General features: G+C 40.3%; 1 protein-coding gene across 1 annotated transcript in view; it reads right to left on the reverse strand.

Annotated features, from left to right (window-relative positions):
• Window positions 1-839: 839 nt before the first annotated feature.
• The window catches only part of FBXO42 (F-box protein 42), a 102674-nt gene continuing 77874 nt past the window's right edge, over window positions 840-25639 (reverse strand). Inside the window, exons 5-10 of the mRNA XM_036746169.1 lie at window positions 9805-9958; window positions 8671-8781; window positions 6519-6615; window positions 5763-5819; window positions 4949-5065; window positions 840-2255 (exon numbers count right to left, since the gene is read on the reverse strand). Coding sequence (XP_036602064.1) covers window positions 1140-2255; window positions 4949-5065; window positions 5763-5819; window positions 6519-6615; window positions 8671-8781; window positions 9805-9958 — 1652 coding nt within the window. The 3' untranslated portion in view covers window positions 840-1139. The remainder of the gene's footprint in view (window positions 2256-4948; window positions 5066-5762; window positions 5820-6518; window positions 6616-8670; window positions 8782-9804; window positions 9959-25639) is intronic.

Raw genomic sequence — 25639 nt, forward strand, 5'->3', positions numbered from 1 at the left:
GAAAGGGCCAAACCAATTTCTGGGAAAAGGACCCTCTTCTATCCATCTAACAAGACAAACCCTTTCTGAGGATGAGAAATATCTGCCCTCCAACTTCTTACATCCTTTACAAATGTGGCTGTATACGTCTGATGCTCACTGGCAGGAAAAAAAAATGTGTAGAAGAGAAAGCAATTTTAAGGTGCTAAAAATGTCTTATGTGTAAAGCCTCAGATGATTCAAAGCATCTTTGAATCCTCCACTGGCTTGCTAAGAATGCTGGGGAAAAAGTCAAGCCCCCCCAAATATTTCTGAGAAATACGTGGTCATCTTAGGATTCTAAGTCTCAATTTTACTTTCATCTGCAAAGTGTGAATGCAGGGCTTTAAACAACCCTGAACATCCACATTTGCATAGAAATCCTACAAGAAGGAAAGGCAGATTCCACAAAATGACATTTAAGGGGGAGAGAAAGTTGAAGGGGACCTGGGTTTTGGCAACTCACAACCAAATGTGATAGTCAGCGATTTCATAATCACAAACAAATGATTTAGCCCTGCTCCTTCTAGCCAGGGCAGGCCCTGGGGCCTGGGCACAAAGACACGGAACAACTTCCTTTCCTTCACTGTCTCCTCCACGTGTCACTACCATTCCTCCTGCAGTAGCTTCTCCGCAGCCCCTGGGTCTGGTCCTGCACACACTGATCTCTCAGGGGACATGAGCTCACGGGCACCCCCCTGCACCTCCTTCTTACCTGGAGCTCTTCAGTTCTCTGGGAAGGGAACTGCTGATAGGTGATCTGTTCCCTAAATTCCTGGTCTAATTACCAGCAGAACAGAAAAAGGCAGCAGAGCCTCTGCTAAAACACAGCAACCAGTTTATCTGAACCAGCACGGAGATTTCTCCCCTTTTGTAAACAGAGTTGGCTATAGAATATAGATATAGATATAGATATAGATATTTTATATAATTTCTTTTTTAAATGGGGATCTGACCCTAGCCCAGAGCGAGCATTAGATTGGGAATTGGGGTTTTGGTTTGTGGGGCTATTTAATTCTTTGTTTGCCCAATTCACAGTTTGAATGCCTGCATGACAGTGTAAAATTCAAAATTAAAAAGCCACAGAAAGGAAAAAGGTTTGGAACCAAGTTTTTGCCATATTATCTTTTTGCTCGCACAAAGTACAAGGCATTTGTTTTGGGATAGTACTTCACATTCTGTTTCTTGTCCATGAGGCCACCAAAAATGATGAGTTCCCCCCTGCCTTGCACCACTGTGTGCAGACTGGTCTCAGGTGGGCCAACCACAGAACTGCTGTTAAACACTTTCCATTTGACGCGCCCTTTCTCCTTAGTGTCTTTAATGTCTAACACATACATCTGCATGGGCTTGCAGTTCATACTCTGGTACAAGGGCTTGCCAACGTTCAGAGACTGTGGTGGATGGTGGCCCAAGCGCCGGGCGATGGGAGGTAAGGAGTGCCCGTCACCCTGGGCAGGCCCTGGGCGCGGGATGGGCACCGTCTCGACGCTGCTCATGCTCTGGCTCCCTGGGGAGCCTGGGGAAGACACCAGTGGGGGACTCAGTGCTGCAGGGGTAGGTGGGCCCTTAGAGGAAAGGGCTTTGACTGCTTCCAGGCTCCGCCGGAGAGCACCTGGAGACACAGCTCCCGTGAGAGCACTGGCCATGTGAGGAGGTGTGTGGACTCCGTTCGTCTGCTCTGGAGGATTCCTCACACTCCCCCCGACTGTCCTGGCATCCATGCCATCCATCTGACTACTGCTGGAAGCAGGTTTTAGATCCCAATTCAAATCCATCGATCCCAATCTTAGGTCTTTCTGATCTGGCAGGGACCCTCGTCGGGGAGCCAGAGAAAGCCCCATCTTTAGGTCATAGCCCTCAGCTGATGATGGGGTACTTGGAGAGACTGCCTGAACAGGGCTGTCCAGTGAGGCCCCACCAACTGCTGCTGCTCCTGGGGATAAATTTCCACCATTGAGGACAGGTGAGCCATCGCCCCTGGCAGGGGAAAGGCTCCCTTCTCGGGATCCTGATGGGGTCTGCCTCGGTGCCCTGGGGCGTAAGGTTCCCCAACGACCATTGACACAAGGTGCTTCATCCATATTCCTTACTGGAGACTGGGAACGATATTCTCGGGTTTCAGGTACCAGAGCTGGTGGAGTGGCACTGATAGGAGATGGGCGAGAGTTCAGACTTGGGCTGAGGGGTGCTCTTCCACTGGGAGCCTGGCTGAAAACCACTACACACTGGCCCACCTAAAAGACAAAGAAATATCCATCAACTCTGCTACTGTACCCAATAGGCTGGAATAATGGACTGAGTCTCCTTAGAAGAAATTTAACACGAATAAATGTATGATTCTACCTGAGTTAAAAAAAACCAATCAGCTGCAAAAAGGGAGGATGAGGAGGTGTGGCTCAAGCCCAGCTAGTCCTTTCTGCACCTCTACCTAAAGCTCAGTCACAAAGGCCACATAACAGGGAACCTCATCAAAGGCTACAACCATAGCTCAGGTGAAACCTATGTGGAAATTGTAATATACTGCAAGTCAAGTCAAGAGCCTGCCTCGGACAGTGTCCAGAACAGGGAAGGTGGCCATCCCATCGTCTTCTGCCCTGAATGGACTGCATCTTCAATATTGTGCAGAGTTCTGGGCACCACAAGGGAGAACTGGGCTAGAACATGATGGCCCCCAGGCCATGTCATAGGAGGATTCATTGAAAGAACAGGGGATATTTAGCTTAGAGAAGAAAGATGTGATCACTGTCTTCAATTCCTTGGAAATTAATGGGAGGGGGATTATTAGACAAGTTCTGCTTGGCTTACGGGTCAGAATGAAGAGCAAGAAAGGGAGGTTTCAGAGGCAGATTTAGCCTTGGTAGAAGGAAACATTCCCTAGAGCTTTCCAAAAGTGAAACAGGTTGCCTCAGAAAGCAGTGGACTGATCTGGTATTGGTTAAAAATAGACAAATACATCAGTGGAAGAGAGTAGACATAGGAGAAACACAAACAATTAAATTCAATAAACCAGTGTCCAATAAACTGGGAAACATAAGTTATTTAGGAAAGAACTCCCTATTTGATAAAAACCGTTGGGAAAACTGAAAAGTAGTGTGGCAGAAATAAAGCTTAGACTAACACTATATACCATAGTCTATGATAAACAAAAAGGATATCTGACTTTAATATTAAAATCATACCAATGAAAAAATTAAAAAAGAAGCAGGTCATATATCTTTTACAGCTATGGGTAGGAGATATATTCTTACCCAAACAAGGGACAGAGGCAATTACAAAAGATAAAACAGATGACTTCAATTACATGAAACTGAAAAGCTTCTATACAAACAAAATTAACATACCTAGGATGAGAAGGAAATTAGTCAAATGGAGGGAAAAATCTTTGTATCAAATTTCTTAGATATAGATATAGTTTGGTATCCTACATAAAGAAACAACTAACATATCTACAAAAGACTAAAAGTCGTTCCCCAATAGTCAAAGGATAAAAAGTTCTACAAAGAATTTCAAATTCTTTAACAACCATGTGAAAGAATCACTACTAATAGGAGAAATGAAAATCAAAACAATCCCAAGGTTCCACCTCAGACCCAGCAAACTGGCAAAGATGACAAAAGATAGAAATAATCAAAGTTGAAGGAGTTGTGGGAAGGCAGGCACGCTAGTGTACTGTTGGTAGAGCTGTGAATCAGCACTACCGAGTGGAAAGAACGTGTAATTATGCAAACAAAGTGACTAAAATGCCCATACCCCTTGACTCAGATTCTGCTTCTAGGCAAAGACCCCAAGGAAATCACTAATAAGTTTCCACATACACCAGAACATTTATAGTAGCACTTTTTGAGGTAGCAAAGAACTGGGTAACAAGGTAGATGCCCTCAGATCAGAAAATGGCTAAACCACTGTGGTAATGAATGAACTGGAAAATCACTGTGCTTGAGAAATGATAAAGAAGTATGGAAAGTTTAACATGGACTGATGCTGAGTAATGTCAGCAGAGCCAAGAAAACAATACACATAATGATTACAATACCAAAAAAACCAACAAATGTGAAAAGTGCAAAATTATAAATAACAAAAAAGAGAAAAGCCAAAGATTAGAGGAGACACCTCCAATATACTCCTTTGCAGAGGTGGAAGGGCTGTAAGCGTAGATCATTACAGGTATTATCCCACTTTTTCAGTGTAGTGATTATTTTTGCTGATTTTTTCCTTTTTTTGGTTCTATTAAAAACATTCTTTGTAATTGCCAAACCCCTGCGGGTAGAGAAGGAATACCAGAAGAAATTATGGTGATATAAAAAACAAAAAGCATCAACAAAAAAATTTTTAAAGAAGGTAGTGGGCTCCTTTTCACTGGAGGTATTCAAGCAGAAGATGAATTACCACTTGTGCTTTGTCCTTCATTCTGGATGACGACCATGACATCAGGGAGGTGATGTCATGACTTGCAAGTCAATTGGATTTAAGTGAGGCAGGGCTGTGCAAAGTCACCAGCCTCCGTCTCTCCTCTGGAGTCATCTGGGTCCAACAACCAGATACAGATCGGAGTGACTGGAGATGGCTCCCATTACCTATTACAGGCATACTGCAGAAGAGAGCCTTGTTACATTGTGGGTTAGGCCAGGATGACTGAGATTCTATGGTGCTTCACTGAGGAAATACATGCCCTTTCATGAGTCAGGGTCAGTTGTGTGCTCTCTCTGATACTGCTGTGAAGAAATCAAAGCAGCATCTATGGGAGAGCTGGTGCAAGGCTAGGGTTAGAGACCATCTATTTACCTAGTGACAGAGGCCACCAGACCACCTGAGCATGCTGAGAAAACTTAGGTCTCACACAGACATCCTTGAACCTCTTAGCTTTTCAGCTAACATGGACACCTATGCCAACTCTTCCTCCCAGTTGCTGGTCCCTCCCCAGGCTTACCCGGCAGGCTGGGTGGCACCACAGCTCTGGGGCTCCATGGTCTTCATTCTCTACCCTGAGGGGCTGCCAGGTCCAGGGGCTGGAGTGCATGTGCAGTAACCAAGCATCCTTAAACAGCTGTAAGGAAAAACCCAGACAAGACTGCAGCTCAGGCTTGATGAAAGACATTTCACAAAGAGGCACACAGTGCAGAAGTCACCAAGGACACAAGACTACGGAATAGATTTTCACAAAGAACAGAAAATTCTAAGTCAAAGACACTGGCTTATTACTTGTGAACCAAAGATGATCAAAATTTCAAGTCTTGCCCAATTCAACAAACATTTTCAAAATCCCGACTGTGTACAAGACATTGCTATGCAAGGTGTTGGTGAAACAAAGGGGAAAAAAGTTTTAAGTACTGGAGAAAAGAGCCAGCCACCTGAGTTAGGACTACAGTTTCCATTAACAACCACTCCTATTTCTTGAGTAAGTTCTGTAGTTACAAGAGCTCCTGACAGATGCACTAAGAGTTGTTCAGTGAGCCAGGAGAGGAGCTCCGTCCAAGGCCACGGGTCTCCTGTCGGTGCCAGGATGTGATTCAGCATCTCCTATGTTCAGTGCTTTCCTAGCTGTTACCTCACTGCTGGTCAGCTGTGAGTGAAGGACCAAAGGGACATGTGCTAGCAGCTTTCCCAAAGGAAGTGAAATGAAGGAACATCACAGCCTAAAGGAAGGTGAGGACAAAGTTCTCCCAGTGACTTGGAGTCTAAGAAGCATGTTTTTAAACCATTCCCAAAGCAGTTGGCTCTTAGGCAGTGTTCTCTGTACTTACTGCATTGGGGCCACCACATCCTCCAAGGATCAGGATAGTTTCATCATCTATGACAATCTAGAAGAGCCAAAGGAAAGTGGGAAGAGAAGAAATTTAAAATAATCTTATAAATACACAAGGCCTTATGCCTTGGTGGTATGTACTTAATATCCAAGAAAATCTGATCACTCTGGTTGCTAATATCCCCTAAAGTTCCCCATAATTATGAAAACTCTAGTTACTTAATGTAAATAAATTACTGGTGATTCACTTGATAACAGAATCCCAGAACCTCAAAGTTGGAAGGGCCTCAGAGGCCTTCTTAGTTAACAGGTATCTGAAAGGAATCTGCTCTACCATGATCCTGACAAGGTCACTCAACTGCTATTCAAAAAGTCCACCAAAGGGAAACTAGGAAATTTTTCCTTATGTTTATGTGAAATATGCCTCCTTACAACTATTTTTTTGGTTGGTCATATATTAAAATAGAAGTGCAGGTCACATACAGTGAAAGGTCTCTTGCTAAAAGTACTAAGTGAACCCAAGGCTTTAGGAAAAGCAAAATCAACACCAACCATAAATAAGCAAGATCCATTAGGAGATGGAAATTTAATGAAGCAGAAGAAAACAATGAATTCTCCTAGTTGAGGGCATATGTATAATTGTTTGGTAGCTGCTTTGAGACCCCTTTCCCCTCCCCCTGACTTCCTCCACCCCTACTCCCAACCAAAATATGCTCTGGAATCTATTGAAGAATAACTGTTAACTACTAGGCACCTGAGACTGGCCGCCTCGAGGGTGAGGGCTGGGGCCAGAGACATTAGGTTTGGACCAGGCCCACTGCTCAAGGTCGAGGACCCAGACATCATTGCTCCTAGAAGATAAGAACACAATCACAAAGCTGATTATACAAGGCCATGAAGAGTCCCTCATCACTAGTTAGTGGAATGAGTGGGACCAACATCCCTAAGCAAGCCTGTTACACAGAAAGCCAGAACTAAAGCAGTGGCTGGAGGACACACACGCAGTCCCCACGTGTTTCAAAGCTGGAAAAGGAGGCTAGAAGCAATGGCACTTTTCCAGGGTCAACTGGCCAGTTTAGTAGCAAAAGCAAGACCAGGCCCCTGACCTCTTGAGCCGCCAGCTCAGCACTCTCTCCAGGACATGAAGTTGCCTCTTTCTGGGGTAAGGTCTATTCACTAACTAATATGTAAAGGAACTTATCCAAGAGCAGGGTAAATGATGATTCTCCATGAGAAGCTTTTGAAAGAGCCCAAACTATTTATTTTCAATGTAAAGGCCAGAAGAAAGAAAATGAAAACAGCCAAACACCAGGCCCTATCTCCTCCTAGGAACTCCAAGGACTCAATGACTTCTTCCTTAAGTGGAAAAAAAAAGACAATTTCACAAAGACTAAAGAAGGCCAGACGGGCACAAAGCCTATGAATACCTCAATAGAGGTGTTCATTCTGGCATTAAACCTTCACAGGAACAAGGAGTAACAAGCAGCAATTTCCATTTTATTATGATTAACCACCTCTAGAGTATCCTGCTTCTTGAACTCACAGGAGCAGAGAACTAGAGCTAGAAGGAATTCTAGGGGACAGTTCCCCAACCCTCTTGTTTTGCTGATGAGAAAATTGAAGCCCGCAGAGAAGTTATGTGACTTGCCCAAGGTCATGCCAGTAACTGGTGGCAGGGCCAGAATTTGAATTCAAGTCCTCTGACTCAGCACTCTCTCCATTGCATCACACCACCTTCCTCATTTTAATGTAAAATAACTTGCAAAAAATTAAAATGACTTTCCTGAATACTTAAGGGTGAGCTAAATAACCTCTCCATGGGTAGATGGGAACATGCCTACCTTGGGTGACATTTTTCTAGCTGGCACAGGATGACAATAAGAGAGGGGAGAGCCCTTTCTAGAATGGTTTTACTCCTGAAAATTTCACAACAGAACACCAGGCAGAGTTACTGAAGTGTTCCTGAAGCTGACAGTCACTGGCACAGTATCTTAGTAATAGACCAGGGGTGAGGAACCTGCAGCCTCAAGGCCACATGTGGCCCTCTAGGTCCTCAAGTGCGGCCCTTTGACTGAATGCAAACTTCACAGAATAAAATCCCCTCAATAAAAGGATTAGTTTTGTAAAACTTGGACTCAGTCAGAAGGCAGCACCCAAGGACTTAGAAGGCCACAGGTTCCCCACCCCTGTCCTGGACTACGTCCTAAACACAGTAATAGGGAAGAGGAGACACTAGAAGCTTTGATAAAGATGACCACTTCTTTTGCCCCCTTATCCTTTCCAATCAGCCTCCTCGAAGCTCAGTGAGTTCCTACCTATCCTTTTAAGCCCTATTCAAACTCTACCCATCTCCATGAAGCCTCTCCCAGCCCCTCTTAGGTGACAAAACTGAACCTCACAAAGAAACTCAAGAATTTAACCATAACACATATGAGGAAGAGATAATACCTAGGGCCATGTCTTATCCCTGTACCCCTATGCCCTCCCAGGAGACCCTAATTTTATCAAGACTTCACTCTTCCTTTAGTGCTAAGCACACAGTGCTCTCTCTGAATTGAATGAACTGGACTGTCCATAATCTCCGCCCTATGATCCTCTTGTACTTACTGCATAAAATCAGAGACAACTTGGAGACAACTGAGTCCAACCTCCTCTTTTTATGGTGGAGGACACGGAGGCTCCAATAAGGATGTGCCCTGACCAGAACCACGCAGCCAGTCAAAAACTTGGGGTCCATTCTTCCTGACCCCAAGAGCAGTGCTCTGCGCACTGGACAACCTCACTGCCTCTACATCCAAAGCTGAGATCAGACATGGCTCTGATGTCCACGTGCTTTCAGAACAGTGAGAAGAGAAGACTCCCAGTACAAATCGTTCTGACTGGCGAAACAAGCTGTATACGCTTACATTTGCCGGGATCCTAAGGAACCACCAAAGACAATCATCTTGTCCTCTATCACACAAGAGGAGTGGCCTGCCATAGGTGGTGGTCCATGCGTCGTTACTATGCAATTCCACCTATTGAAAGATGACAGAAAGGAATCAGGATATCCAAGTTTAAAAACCGGAAGCCATTCATCTTAATAGCAGACTATCTGCTCCCCACTCCACACTGCCATATTCCTTAAACCCAAATCTAAATTCTTATTGTAGGCAGTTCATATGAAATGTCCATGTAGCTCCCAGTACCTTCAATGGTTAGCTGAATGAGCCCTACAGTGAACAAAGAGCAACTTTTCCTCATTTTACCTTGATGAACCAATCACACATTTAACAAGCATTCCTATGGAAGAGTCTTGTGCTCAGTATCGTTTCATTACGGAGAAAGGAGATTTTTCATTTGGTAAGGAAAAAATTTTCAAGCTGTTAGGAGTCTGGGAAAATACAGGAGAGGACAAGGACTTATCTGTTTTGCAAACTGCTAGAAAAGAGCAGCAAAGGTCTTAGGGCACCAACAGGGTTGTTATCACTTATTTCAGGACTAGAGGCAGCTATCACTCCTACTTTTTCAAAGCAAGAAGTTTTTATTAATCTCAAACGGCAAGTATATGGGACACTGTTCTTTTTTTATTTTAAGAATTTTATTATTGTTTTTGTATTATCTTCATTTACGAATATATACTTCTTTCCCCACCCCACCCCCTGCAAGCAAATCTTTATAACTCAGAATTTTAAAGGTGGGGGGATGGGCAGTTCAGCTGACAGCTCAATGCAATGTTCCCCACCCACAGTCTTCAACCTCTACCAAAAGGGGGGTGAATCTCCTCTCTTCGATGTGGAAGCATCGGTTCTGCCTTTATTCTGGCCCTGTACATCACTGTACTCATGTCCACTGTTTTCCTGGTGCTGGCTGTTTTACTGCATCAGTTCATGTAAGTATTCCCAAGTCCTTCTGATTTCTTCATATTCAGAATTTCTTATGGTAAAGTAATATTTCATTAATTCAAGTACCAAAATTTGTTTAGCCCTTCCTCATTGCTAAAGCTTTCAGAGGAAGAGGTTCCTGACCTGCAATCAAAGGCTCTCCTCTGCAATGCTTACCAATTTTTAGAGGGTGAGTAAGTGTGTATTTCATCGAAGAACCTCTCAGGTTGGTGCAGAGGGTAAGGGCTCGGCCGTGTCCAGCCCCCAAACAACACAAGCAAGTCCTTGTACACCACTAGAGTAGCTCCAGCTTTAGGGGAGGGATAAGAACCTAGAAGGAATCAGAAACAGTATGGTTAGAGAATGATGTCTCCTCATAAACAGAGTCCAAGCTTTTCACGGATCATCTTGCCTCTGAAGAGAGAAAAATGCAACTTATGCCACAAAGCCCAGAAAACAGGAAGATGAAACTGAGTTTTGAAGTGCCAAGAGAAAAATCAAACTCCATATCTTCATAATTACCCAAAGCTCGAAAGCAGATCTCATTTGTGGGCAGAACATTTGTCAGTTGGTGACAGGAAATTGCTAGCTTTCTAATACAGCCCTTAAAATTACTGCTTTGGTACTAAGAAAAAAACAATAATCTCCTCAAAACATCTAGTAACTGTCTACGGAGGTCAGAGTTAACATGCTAATACAACTAGCTTTACTGACATCCAAATCAGTTGGAAACACAGGAAGTAGACATATTACATGCTTTATTTTCAATAGAAAATATTTAAGTATATTGTCATGTTCAGTTATGGAATAGGGATGACTAAGAGGGAGTGTGATGGGTATCCAGGATGGAGCACAGACCAGGCATACTTATATCTTCTGTGGTTCAAGGCAGTCACTGCTCAACCTCCAAAACAAGGGAGAAATTTGGGCAAATTGCTTCATAAATCAATGTTAATACCAAGCTATGAGACTTCAGTCATAGCCTATAAAGACAGGTACCTGCTGCTGGCTCATGACAAATCTTCAAGGATTCCTAATGGCACCTTGGTCAGCAGGTTCTCTTCATTTGTAAGTGAGCTATTTCTTACTGTGGTATTCCCAAAAAGTGCCAAAATGATCAGAAATCTACTTAAGTTTCCACAAACTTTTAGTATAATGACTATCCCTTAGAAACAAAACTTTGATGGGTTTTTTTCCTTGAAATAATCATCTAGGTTTGATCTTTTTAAGAAATAACAAGGAAAGCAATATTCTCTAAGCCAGAAATGTCAAACTCCAGAAGTCAGAAATAGAGTAAATGTATTTGGGAAATATTTAACAAAATAAATAAAAATACAACACAACACAGATAATGTTAATTTGTGGTTTTTGAAGTTATTAAGCCTGTAGGTCCTATTTGGATCTAACACCACTGATCTAAACCATTTCTTAATTTGTTCATGATATAAGTAACTGACTAAATTTGCCATAACTTTCAAGAATCCTCTCAATTAATATTTCAGTTAAATTGCCTCCAAAGAATCAGATGACTGTGAAAAATGGGGAACAAGAGACATGCAGTAGAATGGGAATGTCCTTCTTGCTACAATGTTCTAAGAGAAGCAACCTTTCTTAGGAACTTTGAACGTAACAGAACATGAGATAATCCATTTCTAAAACCTTAAAAGAAACAGGCACAAAAGCAATGTGAACTGAATTTAATTAGATAGAATCTGGATGGTTCTGACATTCCCCATCTTGTTTTAGGCAAGCACAGTTTTGGCATTCGAACAGCATGGCCAGACCATTGTAGTTGCACTCTCTACAGCAGAGTTTGAATGCTTGGCAATTTAGTTCGAGGACCTCAGTGTCTGGTACCTTACCCTGCCAGGTGATCCTCAGAATCTTCCTTAGACAATTCAAATGGAAGTGATTCAGTTTCCTGGCATGGTGCTGGTAGACTGTCCAGGTTTCACAGGCATACAACAATGAGGTCAGCACAAAGGCTCTGTAGACCTTCAGTTTGGTGGTCAGTCTAATACCTCTTCTCTTCCATACTTTCCTTCTGCGTCTCCCAAACACTGAGCTAGCTCTGGCAATGTGTGTGTGCCTCAACCTCATTATCAATGTGTACATCCCTAGAAAGTATACTGCCAAGGTAAGCGAACTTATCCACAGTGTTCAAAACTTCTCCATTTGCTATAACAAAGGGCTCCATGTATGGGGGGCGTGGTGCTGATGGGAGTACCTGTGTTTTCTTGGTGTTAAACTGTTAGGCCAATATTCGCACAAGCAGCAGAGAAATGATCCATTCTTTGTTGCATCTCAGCTTCAGAGGCTGCACTGAGTAGGGATGATAGAGCACAATCTTCCGGAGAAGATGAAATGGAACGTGCTTGTAGAGGAGGCTTGCCTTGGGAAGGAGAATGGCTAACTCTTCACTTGAGACAGAGGTGAAGGAGAAGACAGTGGGGGAAGAGGACTGTGAGATGAGGAAGGGAGAAAATAAGAGATCTCAGTAAATGGCCCCCATTTTCTTATTGTAGAATGAGGCAAGATCCTCAGCTACTTGTGTGGGGAGAAAGGGATGCTATAGAAAGCTCGAGGAGAGATGAAAAGGTTTGGAATAGTTGCTATGGTGAGTAGGATAATGAATGGATTAAAGAGAAGGGGAAAAGATTGTCTTGGTCCAGTGAGGGCCCAATTAAGATTATGTAACATAAATTTGTAATAGAACCAGTTGACACAGTTTCATGATTTGCTCCACCTTTGTTCAGTGGCATGAGAAAGGTAGTTAAAAGTAACGGAGGGTGGTAGTAATCCAATGCTGGAACTTTTGCAAGAAATGACTGGTGATAAAGTGCCTACTGTTTAACTAGGCAGCGAGGAGATAGCAGAAGGAACCACTTAAAATATGTAAGTATCCTAAAAACTATGAGATCACTATTACTGTGCTAAGGAAACAATTCAAATTTATATACCACTTTAAGATTTTAAGAGTGCTTTCCTCACAACAACCCTGTGAGACAGATAATTCAAGTATTATCCCCATTTTACAGACAAGGAAACAAGCTCTGAAAACAATGAAATGATTCGTCCAAGGTCACAGAGCAAATAAGTATCTGAGGTCCTATTTTAACCCAGGTCTCCTCAGCTAGCACTCTTTTAATGATCTCTGAAGCACAGCTGGAAGGAACCTCAATGGCCACCAATCAATAAACACTTATTAAGCACTTACTGTGTGTGGGCACTGTGCCTTCCTTCACAGAGCTTACAATCTAATGAGGGAGACAAGGTGCAAACAAATAGATACAAAGTGAGCTATATTACAGGATAAATAGGAAATCATTAACTAGAAGTCACCAGAATTAAGAGGGAGTGAGGAAAGGCTTCCCGTTAAAGACAGGACTTTAGTTGGGACTTAAAGAAATCCAGAGAGACCAGTAGTAAGAGCAAAGGAGGGAGAGCATTCCAGGCATGGGGGGACAGCAAGAGAAAATGCCCAGAGTCAAGATATGGAATGTCTTGTTTGCTGGAACAGCTATGAGGCCAGTATCAAGAACATATGTTGGGGGGTAAGGTGTAAGAAGACTAGAAAGATAGGAGAGGGCTAGATTAGGAAGGGCTTTGAATGCCAAACAGGGCATTTTGCATTTGATCCTGGAGGCAACAAGGAGCCACAGAGGTTTACTGAGTAGAGAGGTGACAGGATCAGACCTGTGCTTTATCATCTGATCTAAACTGAACCTAAACAGGAAATAACTCTGAAATGTCCTACGACTACACTTAAGTAGACATATTACAGACGATAAGGTTCTTGTAGGAGAAGCAATGTAATATAGTATAGTAATGAAATCACAAATAAAGGAGACAGATGATGTGGAGTCTAGTACTGTTCATACTAGGTACTATATGATCTTGGATAAGTAACTTTTTTTGTCTTTCTGGTCCCTTAGAACTTCAGAGGACATCTAAATCAACTCATCCCTGGGCATGAATTTCCCTCTACTATACTACAGGCTGGTTGTCACTCAACTTGCACTTAAAGAATTCTAATTGATGAGAGCTTTGGATGGAGATTAAATACTGTGGCAACAGCAGACCCTGCACAACCATGATAATAACGTGATAAAATTCAACTCCCATGTCCAAGAAAGCCTATTAAAAGGTCTTGCACTAATTAGGGAAATGGAACTGGCTAACATTCAAAATGATGAAGCCACTGGACGTCTGAGAGCAATCCAAGTAATATATACTTCAAAACAAAAAGAGTTTTAAAAACAGCACACACACTCACTCATAAATATAGACATGCCAATCTTTATCAAGGGCCATGGATGCAAAAATCTGGAAAAACAAAAAAACAACTTGCTTTATAGTTTAAAACAAAAGCCATACAAGAATATGACCAATAGAGAGGATTACCTACATATGCTCCACTTTCTAAACCAATCAATGTTCCCCTAATCTCCCCCCACATGGAATCTGAAGATGCTATATTTTAAAAGAAGACAAAAACCAATAAGGCAGATGTGGGAAACTGAACAATCAGACTGGCATTCCACACAATAACTAATGTTCTAGAAAAATCATTAATTGGTCTAGATATGTCCCAAGATTTCTGCCTGTCTATGAAATCAGAGAAAGGCTTTCACACATGAACAAATGAGTTGGGACAGCATTAGATGGCGTTTCTAGCAAGTCTGATAAAACTGTGAAGCAATTCCACATTCTGCTTTGGTTTCTCTGTTACACTCCCCCCATCTTGCACTCTCAAACATCCTGGGCCTGGAAAACCATCTGATAACAAGATAAAACAAGCAGCCATCTGTGGTGACATGTATACCATTTACATGGCTCAAGTTGCTCTTTCAACCTTTCTATATATTTCACGTACTTAAATCACAAGAGATCCAAATCTAAGGAGGAAGTGAAATGAAAACGGGGAATCTTGACAAACTGCATTCTACAAAAGGCTTGTTCCAAAACTAAGTGGGTGCCCATCAATTGGTGAATGACTGACCAAATTCTGGCATAAGAATGTGATGCAGTATTATTGTGCCTTAAGAAATGACAAGTATGATAAATTCAGAGAAATCAGGAAAATGTGTGTGAACTAATAACAGAGTGAAAGAAAGCCCAACTGGGAGAACAACTTAAATGACAGACCCCAATGATCCATTCAACCCAATCCATAAACACAGGTTAAGTGTGGACTATGTGCCAGACACTGTGTTAAGTGGTGGGGACACAATTAATAAAAAGAAAGACAGTTCCTGCCTTCAAGGAGCTTACAGTTTAAAGGGTGAGAAAACATGCAAAATGCAAGAGGGGGAGGGAGGCGTACAGCCATGGGATATAATGTAAAGCATTTTGTAGATTTGTGGGTCATACAGAATCTTAATTCTCCTGAGAACAATTTGTTCCATGATTCATAACCACTTACCTTCACTAGAATATTAGTGTTAATAGAGTGGCTTCTGCAACATAAAGCAGCAAACTGAAAATTCTGCAGTTTGCCTTAGCCCAATTTCATTACCTAATGCTTTTCTGGACTCCAGATTGAAATAAGACAACATAAAATAAGGTACAGAGTAAAGCAGGGGCATCAAACTCAAAAAGAAATGAATGCCACTCACTAACCTCTACATAAGGAGCCTCATGGGCCACATACTGACTTAGAAAACTACAAACTAACCTTATCTATGTTTTGTTGCATTTTAATTTATTTTGTTAAATATTTCCTAATTACATTTTAATCTGATCCAGTGAGAGTGTTGTAGGCCCACACCTTTGGTGCAAAAAACCCCACTGGATTTGGTGTCAAAAGATTTAGGTTTGAATTCTAGTTCTGCTACTACATACAACCTTAGTGCTAAATCACTTAAGCCCTCTAGGCCTTTACATCCCCATTTGTAAAATGATGACGTTGAATTAGAACATTTCTAAGTTTCCTTCAAGTTTTAAATAGTTTGAAAAAGTCCTTCAACACCTATTATTGAGAGTGGTAAATCATCAGAAGAAACACTGTCCTTTTATCTCCCGGCAACAGTCAAAGGAACACATAGCAAAGCGTGTCTCCTTCTATGCTCTGCCCCTGGCTGCTGGCACTTTCTGTCTTAACTGTATGGATTCAGAGAATATCAGCTCAGTGCTTACTAGTGGAACACACAGGGATGAGCCACACAGTTTAGAATTCCTCCTTTGTACTCTGCCCTTCAGGTACTAAGGCTAGACTAGACACACTCTAAGACTGTCTAATTCTTAGACTATGATTACAGGCTCACTCATGCAGGACTGCTCTCTGGATTTTTCTAGGAAGTACATTTCATTTCTAAAGTAAAGATGGTATGTGGATGTCACTGGGATCTCACTGATGTGAGCACTCCCTTCACTAGTGCAGATCATCTGTATCTTCTCCTTCTGAATGGTTCCTGTCCACAGCTTCTTACAACATGCTCCCTGGAAGCCTTCTGAGTCTTTTCATGTTCTATGTATAAAAAAGCAATATTCAGGGTACCCCCCTATAGGTTCTTGCTCTATAAGGAACCTAGACCCTTTTCTAGCCGTACATGTCTTTGGTGTCATCGCATACAAGGAATCCCTCAAAGCCAAAGTGCAGTGGCTAACACACACATCACTATCGGTTTATTGTTCAATTGCATTTGTGATTCTTCTCAGATTATGGTTCTTACAATTTGTAACCATATAAAATAACTAGACGAATACAGGTGCTTAGAAGATAGGGCTTTTGTGCCATACCAATCAAACTACCAAAAATTATTTTACAGAGCTAGATAAAATATTAACAAAATTCATCTGGAAGAACAAGAGGTCCAGAATATCAAGGGAATTAATGAAATGCTAGGGAAGGTGGCCTAGCCATACCAGATCTTAAATTGTATTATACAGCATCAATCATCAAAACTACTTGGTACTGGCTAAGAAACAGAATGGTGGATCGGTGGAAATAATTTAGGTACACAAGATGCAGTAGTCAATGACTATAGCAATCTACTCTTTGATAAACCCAAACAATCCAGCTTCTGGGCTAAGAATTCACTATTTCACAAAAACTGCTGGGAAAATTGGAAAATGGGAGGGCAGAAACTGGGCATAGACCAATATCTTACACCGTATACCAAAATAAAGTCAAAATGGGTTCTTGATTTAGGAATAAAGACTGATACTATAAGCAATTTGGGAGAACAAGGAATAGTTTACCTATCAGATTTATGGGAAAGGAAACAATTCATGACACAAAAAGAGATAGAGAGCACTGCAAAATGCAAAATGGATAACTTTGATTATGTTAAATTGAAAAATTTTTGTAAAAAAAAGCGAATGCAACAAAGATTAGGAGGGAAGCAGAAAATTGGGAGAAAATCTTTATAACCAATGTCTCTGATAAAGGCTTCACATCTAAAATATACAGGGATCTGAACCAAATTCATAGGAATACAAGTCATTCCCCAATTGAGAAATGGTCAAAGGATATGAACAGTCAGTTGTCAGAGGAAGAAATTAAAGATATCTATAAGCATATGGAAAAAATGCTCTAAATCACTATTGATTAGAGAAATGCAAATCAAAACAGCTCTTACGTACCACATCTCTCCTGTCAGATTGGCTAACATAACAAAACAGGAAAATGATAAATGCTGGAGAGGATGTAGGAAAATTGGAACACTGTTATATTGTTGGTGGAACTGTGAACTAATCCAGCCATTCTGGAGAGTAATTTGGAACTATGCCCAAAGGGCTATGAAAATATGCATATCCTATGTCTGTATCCCAAAGAGATCACACAAATGGGAAAGGGACAAAATGTACAAAAATATTTACAGCAGCTCTTTTTGTGGCAGTAAAGAATTGGAAATCAAGGGGATGCCCATCAATTGAGGAATGGCTAAACATGTTGTGGTATATGAATGTAGTGGAATGCTATTGTGCTATAAGAAATGGGGAAGATACGGCCTGGAAAGACCTACATGATATGATGCTGAGTGAGAGGAGCAGACCCAGGAGAACACTGTACACAACCACAGATATATGGATTCTGTGATGACTAACCTTGATTGACTTGGCTCTTCTCAGCAATACAAGGTTCAAAGACAACTCCAAAGGACTCATGATGGAGAGAGCTCTCTACATCCAGAGAAAGAACTGCAGAGTCTGAATGCAGATTGAGGCAAAATATTTGCTCTCCTTTTTTTTTTTTTTTGGTTTTACTTCTTCTTTCTCATGATTCATTCCATTGGTCATAATTCTTCTTTACAACTTGACTATTGGTGCAAATAAGTTTAATGTGAAGGTATATATCTTTTACAGATATATCAAATTCCATGCCATCTTGGGTGGGGGGAAGAGGGGAGGAAGGGGAAGAAAATCTGGAACTCAAAAACATGCAGAATTGAGTATTGGGAAGTAAAAATTAAAAAATCTTAATTTAAAAAAATAAAATTTTTAAAAGATTTCATCATACCCTGATGAAAAACTCAAGGGTCAAGTAGTTGGCTGGGAACATGGCCAGGCAGCAAAAACCCACTCAGATTCAGACCCAGACTTTGGAATCTTTCTTTGGTGACAAAGAAGACCAAAACATACAGCCAGAAGAAGTCAACAAAGTCAAAGAGATTACATCAAAAGCCTCCAAGAAAAACATGAACTGGTCTCAGGTCATGGAAGAGCTCAAAAAGGATTTGGAAAAGCAAGTTAGAGAAGTAGAGGAAAAATTGGGAAGAGAAATGAGAGTGATGCAAGAAAACCTTGAAAAACAAGTCAATGACTTGCTAAAGGAGACCCAAAAAAATACTGAAAAATACACTGAAGAAAACAACACCTTAAAAAATAGACTAACTCAAATGGTAAAAGAGCTCCAAAAAGCCAATGAGGAGAAGAATGCCTTGAAAGGCAGAATTAGCCAAATGGAAAAGGAGGTCCAAAAGACCACTGAAGAAAATACTACCTTAAAAATTAGACTGGAGCAAGTGGAAGCTAGTGACTTGATGAGAAATCAAGATATTATAAAACAGAACCAAAGGAATGAAAAAATGGAAGACAATGTGAAATATCTCACTGGAAAAACCACTGACCTGGAAAATAGATCCAGGAGAGATAATTTAAAAATTATTGCACTACTTGAAAGCCATGATCAAAAAAAGAGCCTAGATATCATCTTTCAAGAAATTATCAAGGAGAACTTCCCTGATATTCTAGAGCCAGAGGGTAAAATAGAAATTGAAAGAATCCACCAATCGCCTCCTCAAAAAGATCCCAAAAAGAAAACTCCTAGGAATATTGTTGCCAAATTCCAGAGCTCCCAGATCAAGGAGAAAATACTTCAAGCAGCCAGAAGGAAACAATTTGAGTACTGTGGAAATACAATCAGAATAACCCAAGATCTAGCAGCTTCTACATTAAGGGATTGAAGGGCTTGGAATATAATATTCTGGAGGTCAATGGAGCTAGGATTAAAACCAAGAACCACCTACCCAGCAAAACTGAGTATCATGCTCCAAGGCAAAATATGGATTTTCAATAAAATAGAGGACTTTCAAGCTTCCAGTGAAAAGACCAGAGCTGAATAGAAAATTCGACTTTCAAACACAAGAATCAAGAGAAGCATGAGAAGGTAAACAAGAAAGAGAAATCACAAGAGACTTACTAAAGTTGAACTGTTTTGTTTACATTCCTATATGGAAAGATGATGTGTATGATTCATGAGACCTCAGTATTAGGATAGCTGAAGGGAATACACGTGCGTGTGTGTGTGTGTGTGTGTGTGTAGACAGAGGGCACAGGGTGAGTTGAATATGAAGGAATGATATCTAAAAAAATCAAATTAAGGGATGAGAGAGGAATATATTGAGAGAGGGAGAAATGGAGAGGCAGAATGGGGTAAATTATCTTGCATAAAAGTGGCAAGAAAAAGCAGTTCTGTAGGAAGGGAAGAGGTGGGGGGCGGGTGGAGGGGAATGAGTGAATCTTGCTCTCATCAGATTTGACCTGAGGAGGAAATAACATACACACTCAGGAAGACGATAAAAAAGGGGGGCTGACAGAAGGGAGGGCAGATGGGGGTGGAGGTAATCAAAAACAAACACTTTCGATAAGGGACAAGGTCAAGGGAGAAAATTCAGTAAAGGGGGATAGGTTAGGAAGGAGCAAAATATAGTTAGTCTTTCACAACATGAGTATTGTGGAAGGGCTTTACATAATGATACATATGTGGCCTATGTTGAATTGCTTGCCTTCTTAGGGAGGGTGGGTGGGGAGGGAAGAGGGGAGAGAGTTTGGAACTCAAAGTTTTAAAAACAGATGTTCAAAAAAAAAGTTTTTGCATGCAACTAGGAAATAAGATACACAGGCAATGGGGCATAGAAATTTATCTTGCCCTACAAGAAAGTAAGGGAAAAGGGGATGGGAGGGGAGTGGGGTGACAGAAGGGAGGGCTGACTGGGGAACAGGGCAACCAGAATATATGCCATCTTGGAGTGGGGGAGGGTAGAAATGGCGAGAAAATTTGTAATTCAAACTTGTGAAAATCGATGCTCAAAACTTAATATATTAAATAAATTTTTTTAAAAAGATTTTTAAAAAAAAGAAGAAAGGGCTTTTATGGCAAAAAAAAAAGGGAATAAAAAACACTAAACACTCTTGCCATTTGCAACTTTTCAGGTAATCAATAAGCAAGACTGGTCTGATCACTTTCTCTTCAGGCCACTGGAGATACATTTCTTATAACAAAGTCAGAGATGTCCTAAAGTAGTGAAGCTATATTTATTTAAGTTGACAGTAGTAAATTAGGGTTCCCCTTCTATTATTTCAGGGTAAAAATCAACCTTTTATTGGGATGTATTTTTGGAAACACACATAGAGAGGTGGAGCCAAGATGATGGAGTGAGAGGAAGCATGAAGGTCTAGATCTAGGATGATTTTGAGCCTGAAAGCTATGAAATCCTTAAGAGGATTCAAAAATGTCCCTGCTTTTTTCTATGCTAATTCGTTTCATACCAATGACTTAAATAGTGTCAATGAACATTTATTTAAAGGCTTCTTGAGGCTGGAGCTATGAGTCACTGAAAAAAAAAAAGTGCACTTTCTTTGTGGCTTTAACCCATGTCAATGTCTGTATTTTAGGAGAAATTAACAGAAACCAAGATTTAAAAGCTTTTCTAGGGTAAAAATCAGTTTAAAATTAAAATAGTCCACTGTCTCTTTTGTATGGTTCCTAATTCACTGGGAATGTGAGGGAGATAATGCTGGAGGACAGAGGTGAAATGCTTACAGGCTATGTCTCAGGCAGTTTTTTCCCCAAGCATTAGGTTCTGTGAAATGTAACAATGATAGATAGTATGAATTAGCTAACCTGGGATAGCAACAGTTCAGAGGTAAGGAAGTCAAATAATTCTGAGAAAGCATTTCCCAAAATACTTTTGTAACAGAATTTGAAAAATATAGTCGAAAAGGCAATGGCAGAGGACAAAAGAGAAAAAGACTTCTAGTTCCCAGGGAATTGAGTGCTAGTTAAGAAACAACTCAGAAGACAACAGAGCCCTTAACGGGAAAATTCTCACACACTTATGACTTCGCTATTTAACATTAGGGTGCACAGAATTCTTTCCCAAGAGCCACAAATCTCTTATTAATTAGACAAGAGACATGGAATCATCCCCTCGAAGGGAATCAAAACAATCATCTATTTCAATCTGCTCATTTTACAGATGAGGAAACTAAGGCCAAAAGACTATAGTGGAAAAAAGATTTAGTCAGTCAACCAATAAACATTTATCAACTGCCTACTCTGTGCCAGGTACTGTGCTAAGCACTGGGGATACCAAGAATGGCAAAAGCAAGTACATGTCTTCAAGCAGTTCACAACCTAATGGAGGAGACAACATGCAAACAACTACGTACAAACAAGCCATGTACAGGACAATAGGAAATAATCAACAGAGGGGATGCCCCCAGAACTAAGAGGAACTGAAAAAGGTTTCCTATAGAAAGTGAGATTTAAAGGAAGCCAAAGAAGGCAAAAGTAGAAATGAAGATGAAGAGCATTTCAGGCATTGGGAAAAGCCAGTGAAAATGCTCGAGTTAGGAGATGGAGAGTCTTGTTCAAGAAACAACAAAGAGGCCAATGCCACTAGATAGCAGAGCAAATGACAGGGGAAGGGTGAGAGGACCCAGGGAGTCAGGCAGAGAATATAACAACACTGGAAGGAAGGGCAGATTATTAAAGGCTTTTATTGGGGAGGTGGGAATGACACATACTTCAGGAAAATAACTTTGATGGTAGAGTGAAGGATGGATACAAGGGAGAGACTTAGGGCAGGCAGAACAACCAGCAGGCTACTGTCGTATTCAGGCATGAAGATATGAAGGCCTGCACCAAGGTGATGGCAGTGTCAGAGAAGAGAAGAGGCTGTATTAGAGAGATTTATTTTAATCATCAAAAGTTCTCAGAATGATTGCTTACCTGGATCTCTTTCCAAGGTTTCTTTAAACTCATTTTATACTGCACAAATGAATTTATGTTCCAAAGTGGCCTTGCCTTTGGCCACCACCACTCTCTACTTGGCAAGTCAGTCAAATGGTTAGCAACTAATGCATTTTCTGAGCTCTTCTGGTCTTGCAGCAATAGATCTACAGCATTAAATATCTGTATAAAAGTATTGTAATAAGTGTATTTCATTTCTAACATGCATTTCCCATTTTTTCATTTCTGGTCACTTTTTAAAAATAGTTCAGAATTGATTCTGTGCCATATAGTTCTCATTATTATTCTTTCTTTTTGCTAATTCTGATCTTTACCCTGACAAGTTAGTGGTCTTGCTGTACAAAAACAACTGAATCAGGAATAACTTCCAAATCTGAAACTAATCTTTTCTTGTCTTAAAATAGAATATTTCACTTTTTTGAAGTTGTTGGGTGTTTGTCTGATTCTTTTCTCAAAGAAAGTGTTCATGACATAAAGGTATGAGTTTTCTGTGTAGTCTATAGTCTTTGTCTGCTAGTCTTTTTTAATGCATCATGCTTTCCCATATGCTTTTCTTCATCTTTTTCTACTTTTGCACTGAGTCATGAGGTATTAGAATGTATGGAGGCCTTGAAGAAAAAGGGAAGTTACAGTTAAGTTGTAGGTGCTATCCAGGATTGTGCTGGAGCCAGCTTGAGTCTGCTCTCAAGAGCCAAATTTTCAATGTGAGCATTCACACCTTCAAAATCAGGGCTTGGTTTATTGTTTTGTTAATTGTCTAGAGTCTAAACTTAAGAAAGCAATGGAAAATATTAATAATGCAGATAAAACTTAAGTGTGTTGTGCATATACCTCCCACCCCCACCCCTGAGAGGTGTCCTTAAACATTTACCAGCACAACCCCCAGATGTATCATCATCATTCCTTAAAGAGGCAAAGAATCTGTGGAGTTGATTTTACCATACATTTAAAAGTAACATGAAACATTTATGTCATGAGATCATCAGTCATCTCATATTATAGTAATGACAAGTACTTGCAAAAAGTCTACCATGAAATAAACTTCAATTTATGCATCAACATTGGCTGGTGGTGAAAAGGTAGAGAAATTCTATGAACTCAACAAGACCTTCCAAAGTTCTACAGATATGAACTATTAATAACATTATTAGTCTCATTTTGCAGAAAGGAAATCCAAAGCAAATCAAAAGAGAATTTTAATTTTTTTAAATTCCAAGTCCTAGCTTAAGGAAGAACTTCATTTAATTCAGGTGGATTTAACTGGACACTAAGAATATGCAAAGAAAAGAGGATTTCTTTTTAAAAAAATAAGCATTCTTTAATAATTATTTCACTTAAGAGTTATGACTAGGAATGGCTTTAAAAAACTGGCTCATACTTAGAGAATCCTAAAGAATCGAGTAAAAAACTACTTGAAATAATAAATAACTTTAGCAAAGTTGCAGGATGTAAAATAAACCCACATAAACCATCTGCATTTCTATATATTGCTAACAAAGCCCAACAGCAAGAGATAGAAAGAGAAATTCCATTTAAAGTTACCGTAGACATTATAAAATATTTGGGAGTCTACTTGCCAAGACAAACCCTAGAACTATATGAACACAATTACAAAACACTTTTCACACAAATAAAGTCAGATCTAAATAACTGGAAAAACAGCAGTTGCTCATGGCTAGGTTGAGCTAATATAATGAAAATGCGAGGGGCAGCTAGGTGGCACAATGAGTGGAGCACTGGCCCTCAGGAACTCAGGAAGACCTGAGTTCAAATGTGACCTCAGACACTTGACACATGTACTAGCTGTGTGACCTTGAGCAAGTCACTTAACCCCACTGCACTGCCAAAAAGCAAAAAACTAAATAAATAAAAATAAAGAATAAGAATGACAATTCTACCTAAATTAATTTACTTATTCAGTGCCATACCAATCAAACTACCAAAAATTATTTTATAGAGCTAGAAAAAATAATATCAAAATTCATCTGGAAGAACAAAAGGTCCAGAACATCAAGGAAACTAATGAAATGCTAAGGAAGGTGGCCTAGCCATACCAGATCTTAAATTGTATTGTAAAGCATCAATCATCAAAACTACTTGGTACTGGCTAAGAAAAAAAGGGGTAGATCAGTAGAATAGGTTAGGTACATAAGACACAGTAGTCAATGATTACAGCAATCTACTGTTTGATAAACACAGAGACCCCAGCTTCTGAGATAAGAACTCACTATTTAACAAAATTGCTGGAAAAACTAGAAAACAGTATGGCAGAAACTGGGCATAGACCAACGTCTGACACCGTATACCAAAATAAAGTCCAAATGGGTATACACGATTTAGATACAAAGGCTGATACTATAATCAAATTAGGGGAGCAAGGAATAATTTATCTGTCAGATTTATGGAGAACAAAGGAATTTAAGACCAAACAAGAGATAGAGAACATTATGAAATGCAAAATGGATAATTTTGATTACATTAAATTGAAAAGTTTTTGCACAAACAAAGCCAATGCAACCAAGATTAGGAGGGAAGCAGAAAACTGAGAAAGAATTTTTACAACTAGTGGCTCTGATATAGACCTCATTTCTAAAATATATACAGAACTGAGTCAAGAATTTTACAAGAATACAAGCCATTCCCCAACTGATAAATGGTCAAAGGATATGAACAGGCAGTCTTCAGAGGAAGAAATTAAAGCTCTCTATAGTCACATGAAAAAATGCTCTAAATCACTATTGATTAGAGAAATGCAAATCAAAACAACTCTAAGGTACTACATCACACCTATCAGATTGTCTAACATGACAAAACAGGAAAATGATAAATGTTGGAGAAGATGTGTGAAAGTTGGAACACTGATTCATTGCTGGTGGAGCTGTGAGCTGATCCAACCATTCTGGAGAGCAATTTGGAACTATGCCCAAAGGACCATAAAAATGCGCATACCCTTTGATCCAGCAATACCACTTCTAGGGCTGTATCCCAAAGACATCATACAAATGGAAAAAGGATCCACATGTACAAAAATATTTATAGCAGCTCTTTTTGTGGTGGCCAAGAAGTGGAAATTGAGGGGATGCCTATCGGTTGGGGAATGGCTGAACAAGTTGTGCTATATGAATGTAATGGAGTACTATTGTGCTATAAGAAAGGATGAACAGGCCGACTTCAGAAAAATGTGGAAAGACTTATATGAACTGATGCTGAGTGAAGTGAGCAGAAGCAGGATAACATTGTACACAGTGTTTGATGACTGATTTTGGTGGACTTAGCACATCTCAGCAATGCAAGGACCTAAAACAATTCCAAAGGACTCATAATCGAAGATGGCATCCACATCCGGAGAAAAAAGTATGGAGTCTGAATGCAGAGTGAAGCAGACTATTTCCTTTTTTTGTTTGTTTTTTCTTTTCTTTCTCATGGTTTCTCCCGTTCATTATAATTCTTCTGTTCAACATGACTAATGTAAAATTATGTTTAATAGGAATGTATATGTACAGCCTATATCGGATTGCAGACTGTCTTGGG

The sequence above is a fragment of the Trichosurus vulpecula genome, chromosome 2 (assembly GCF_011100635.1).
Source record: "Trichosurus vulpecula isolate mTriVul1 chromosome 2, mTriVul1.pri, whole genome shotgun sequence".
Classification (NCBI taxonomy): Eukaryota; Metazoa; Chordata; class Mammalia; order Diprotodontia; family Phalangeridae; genus Trichosurus; species Trichosurus vulpecula.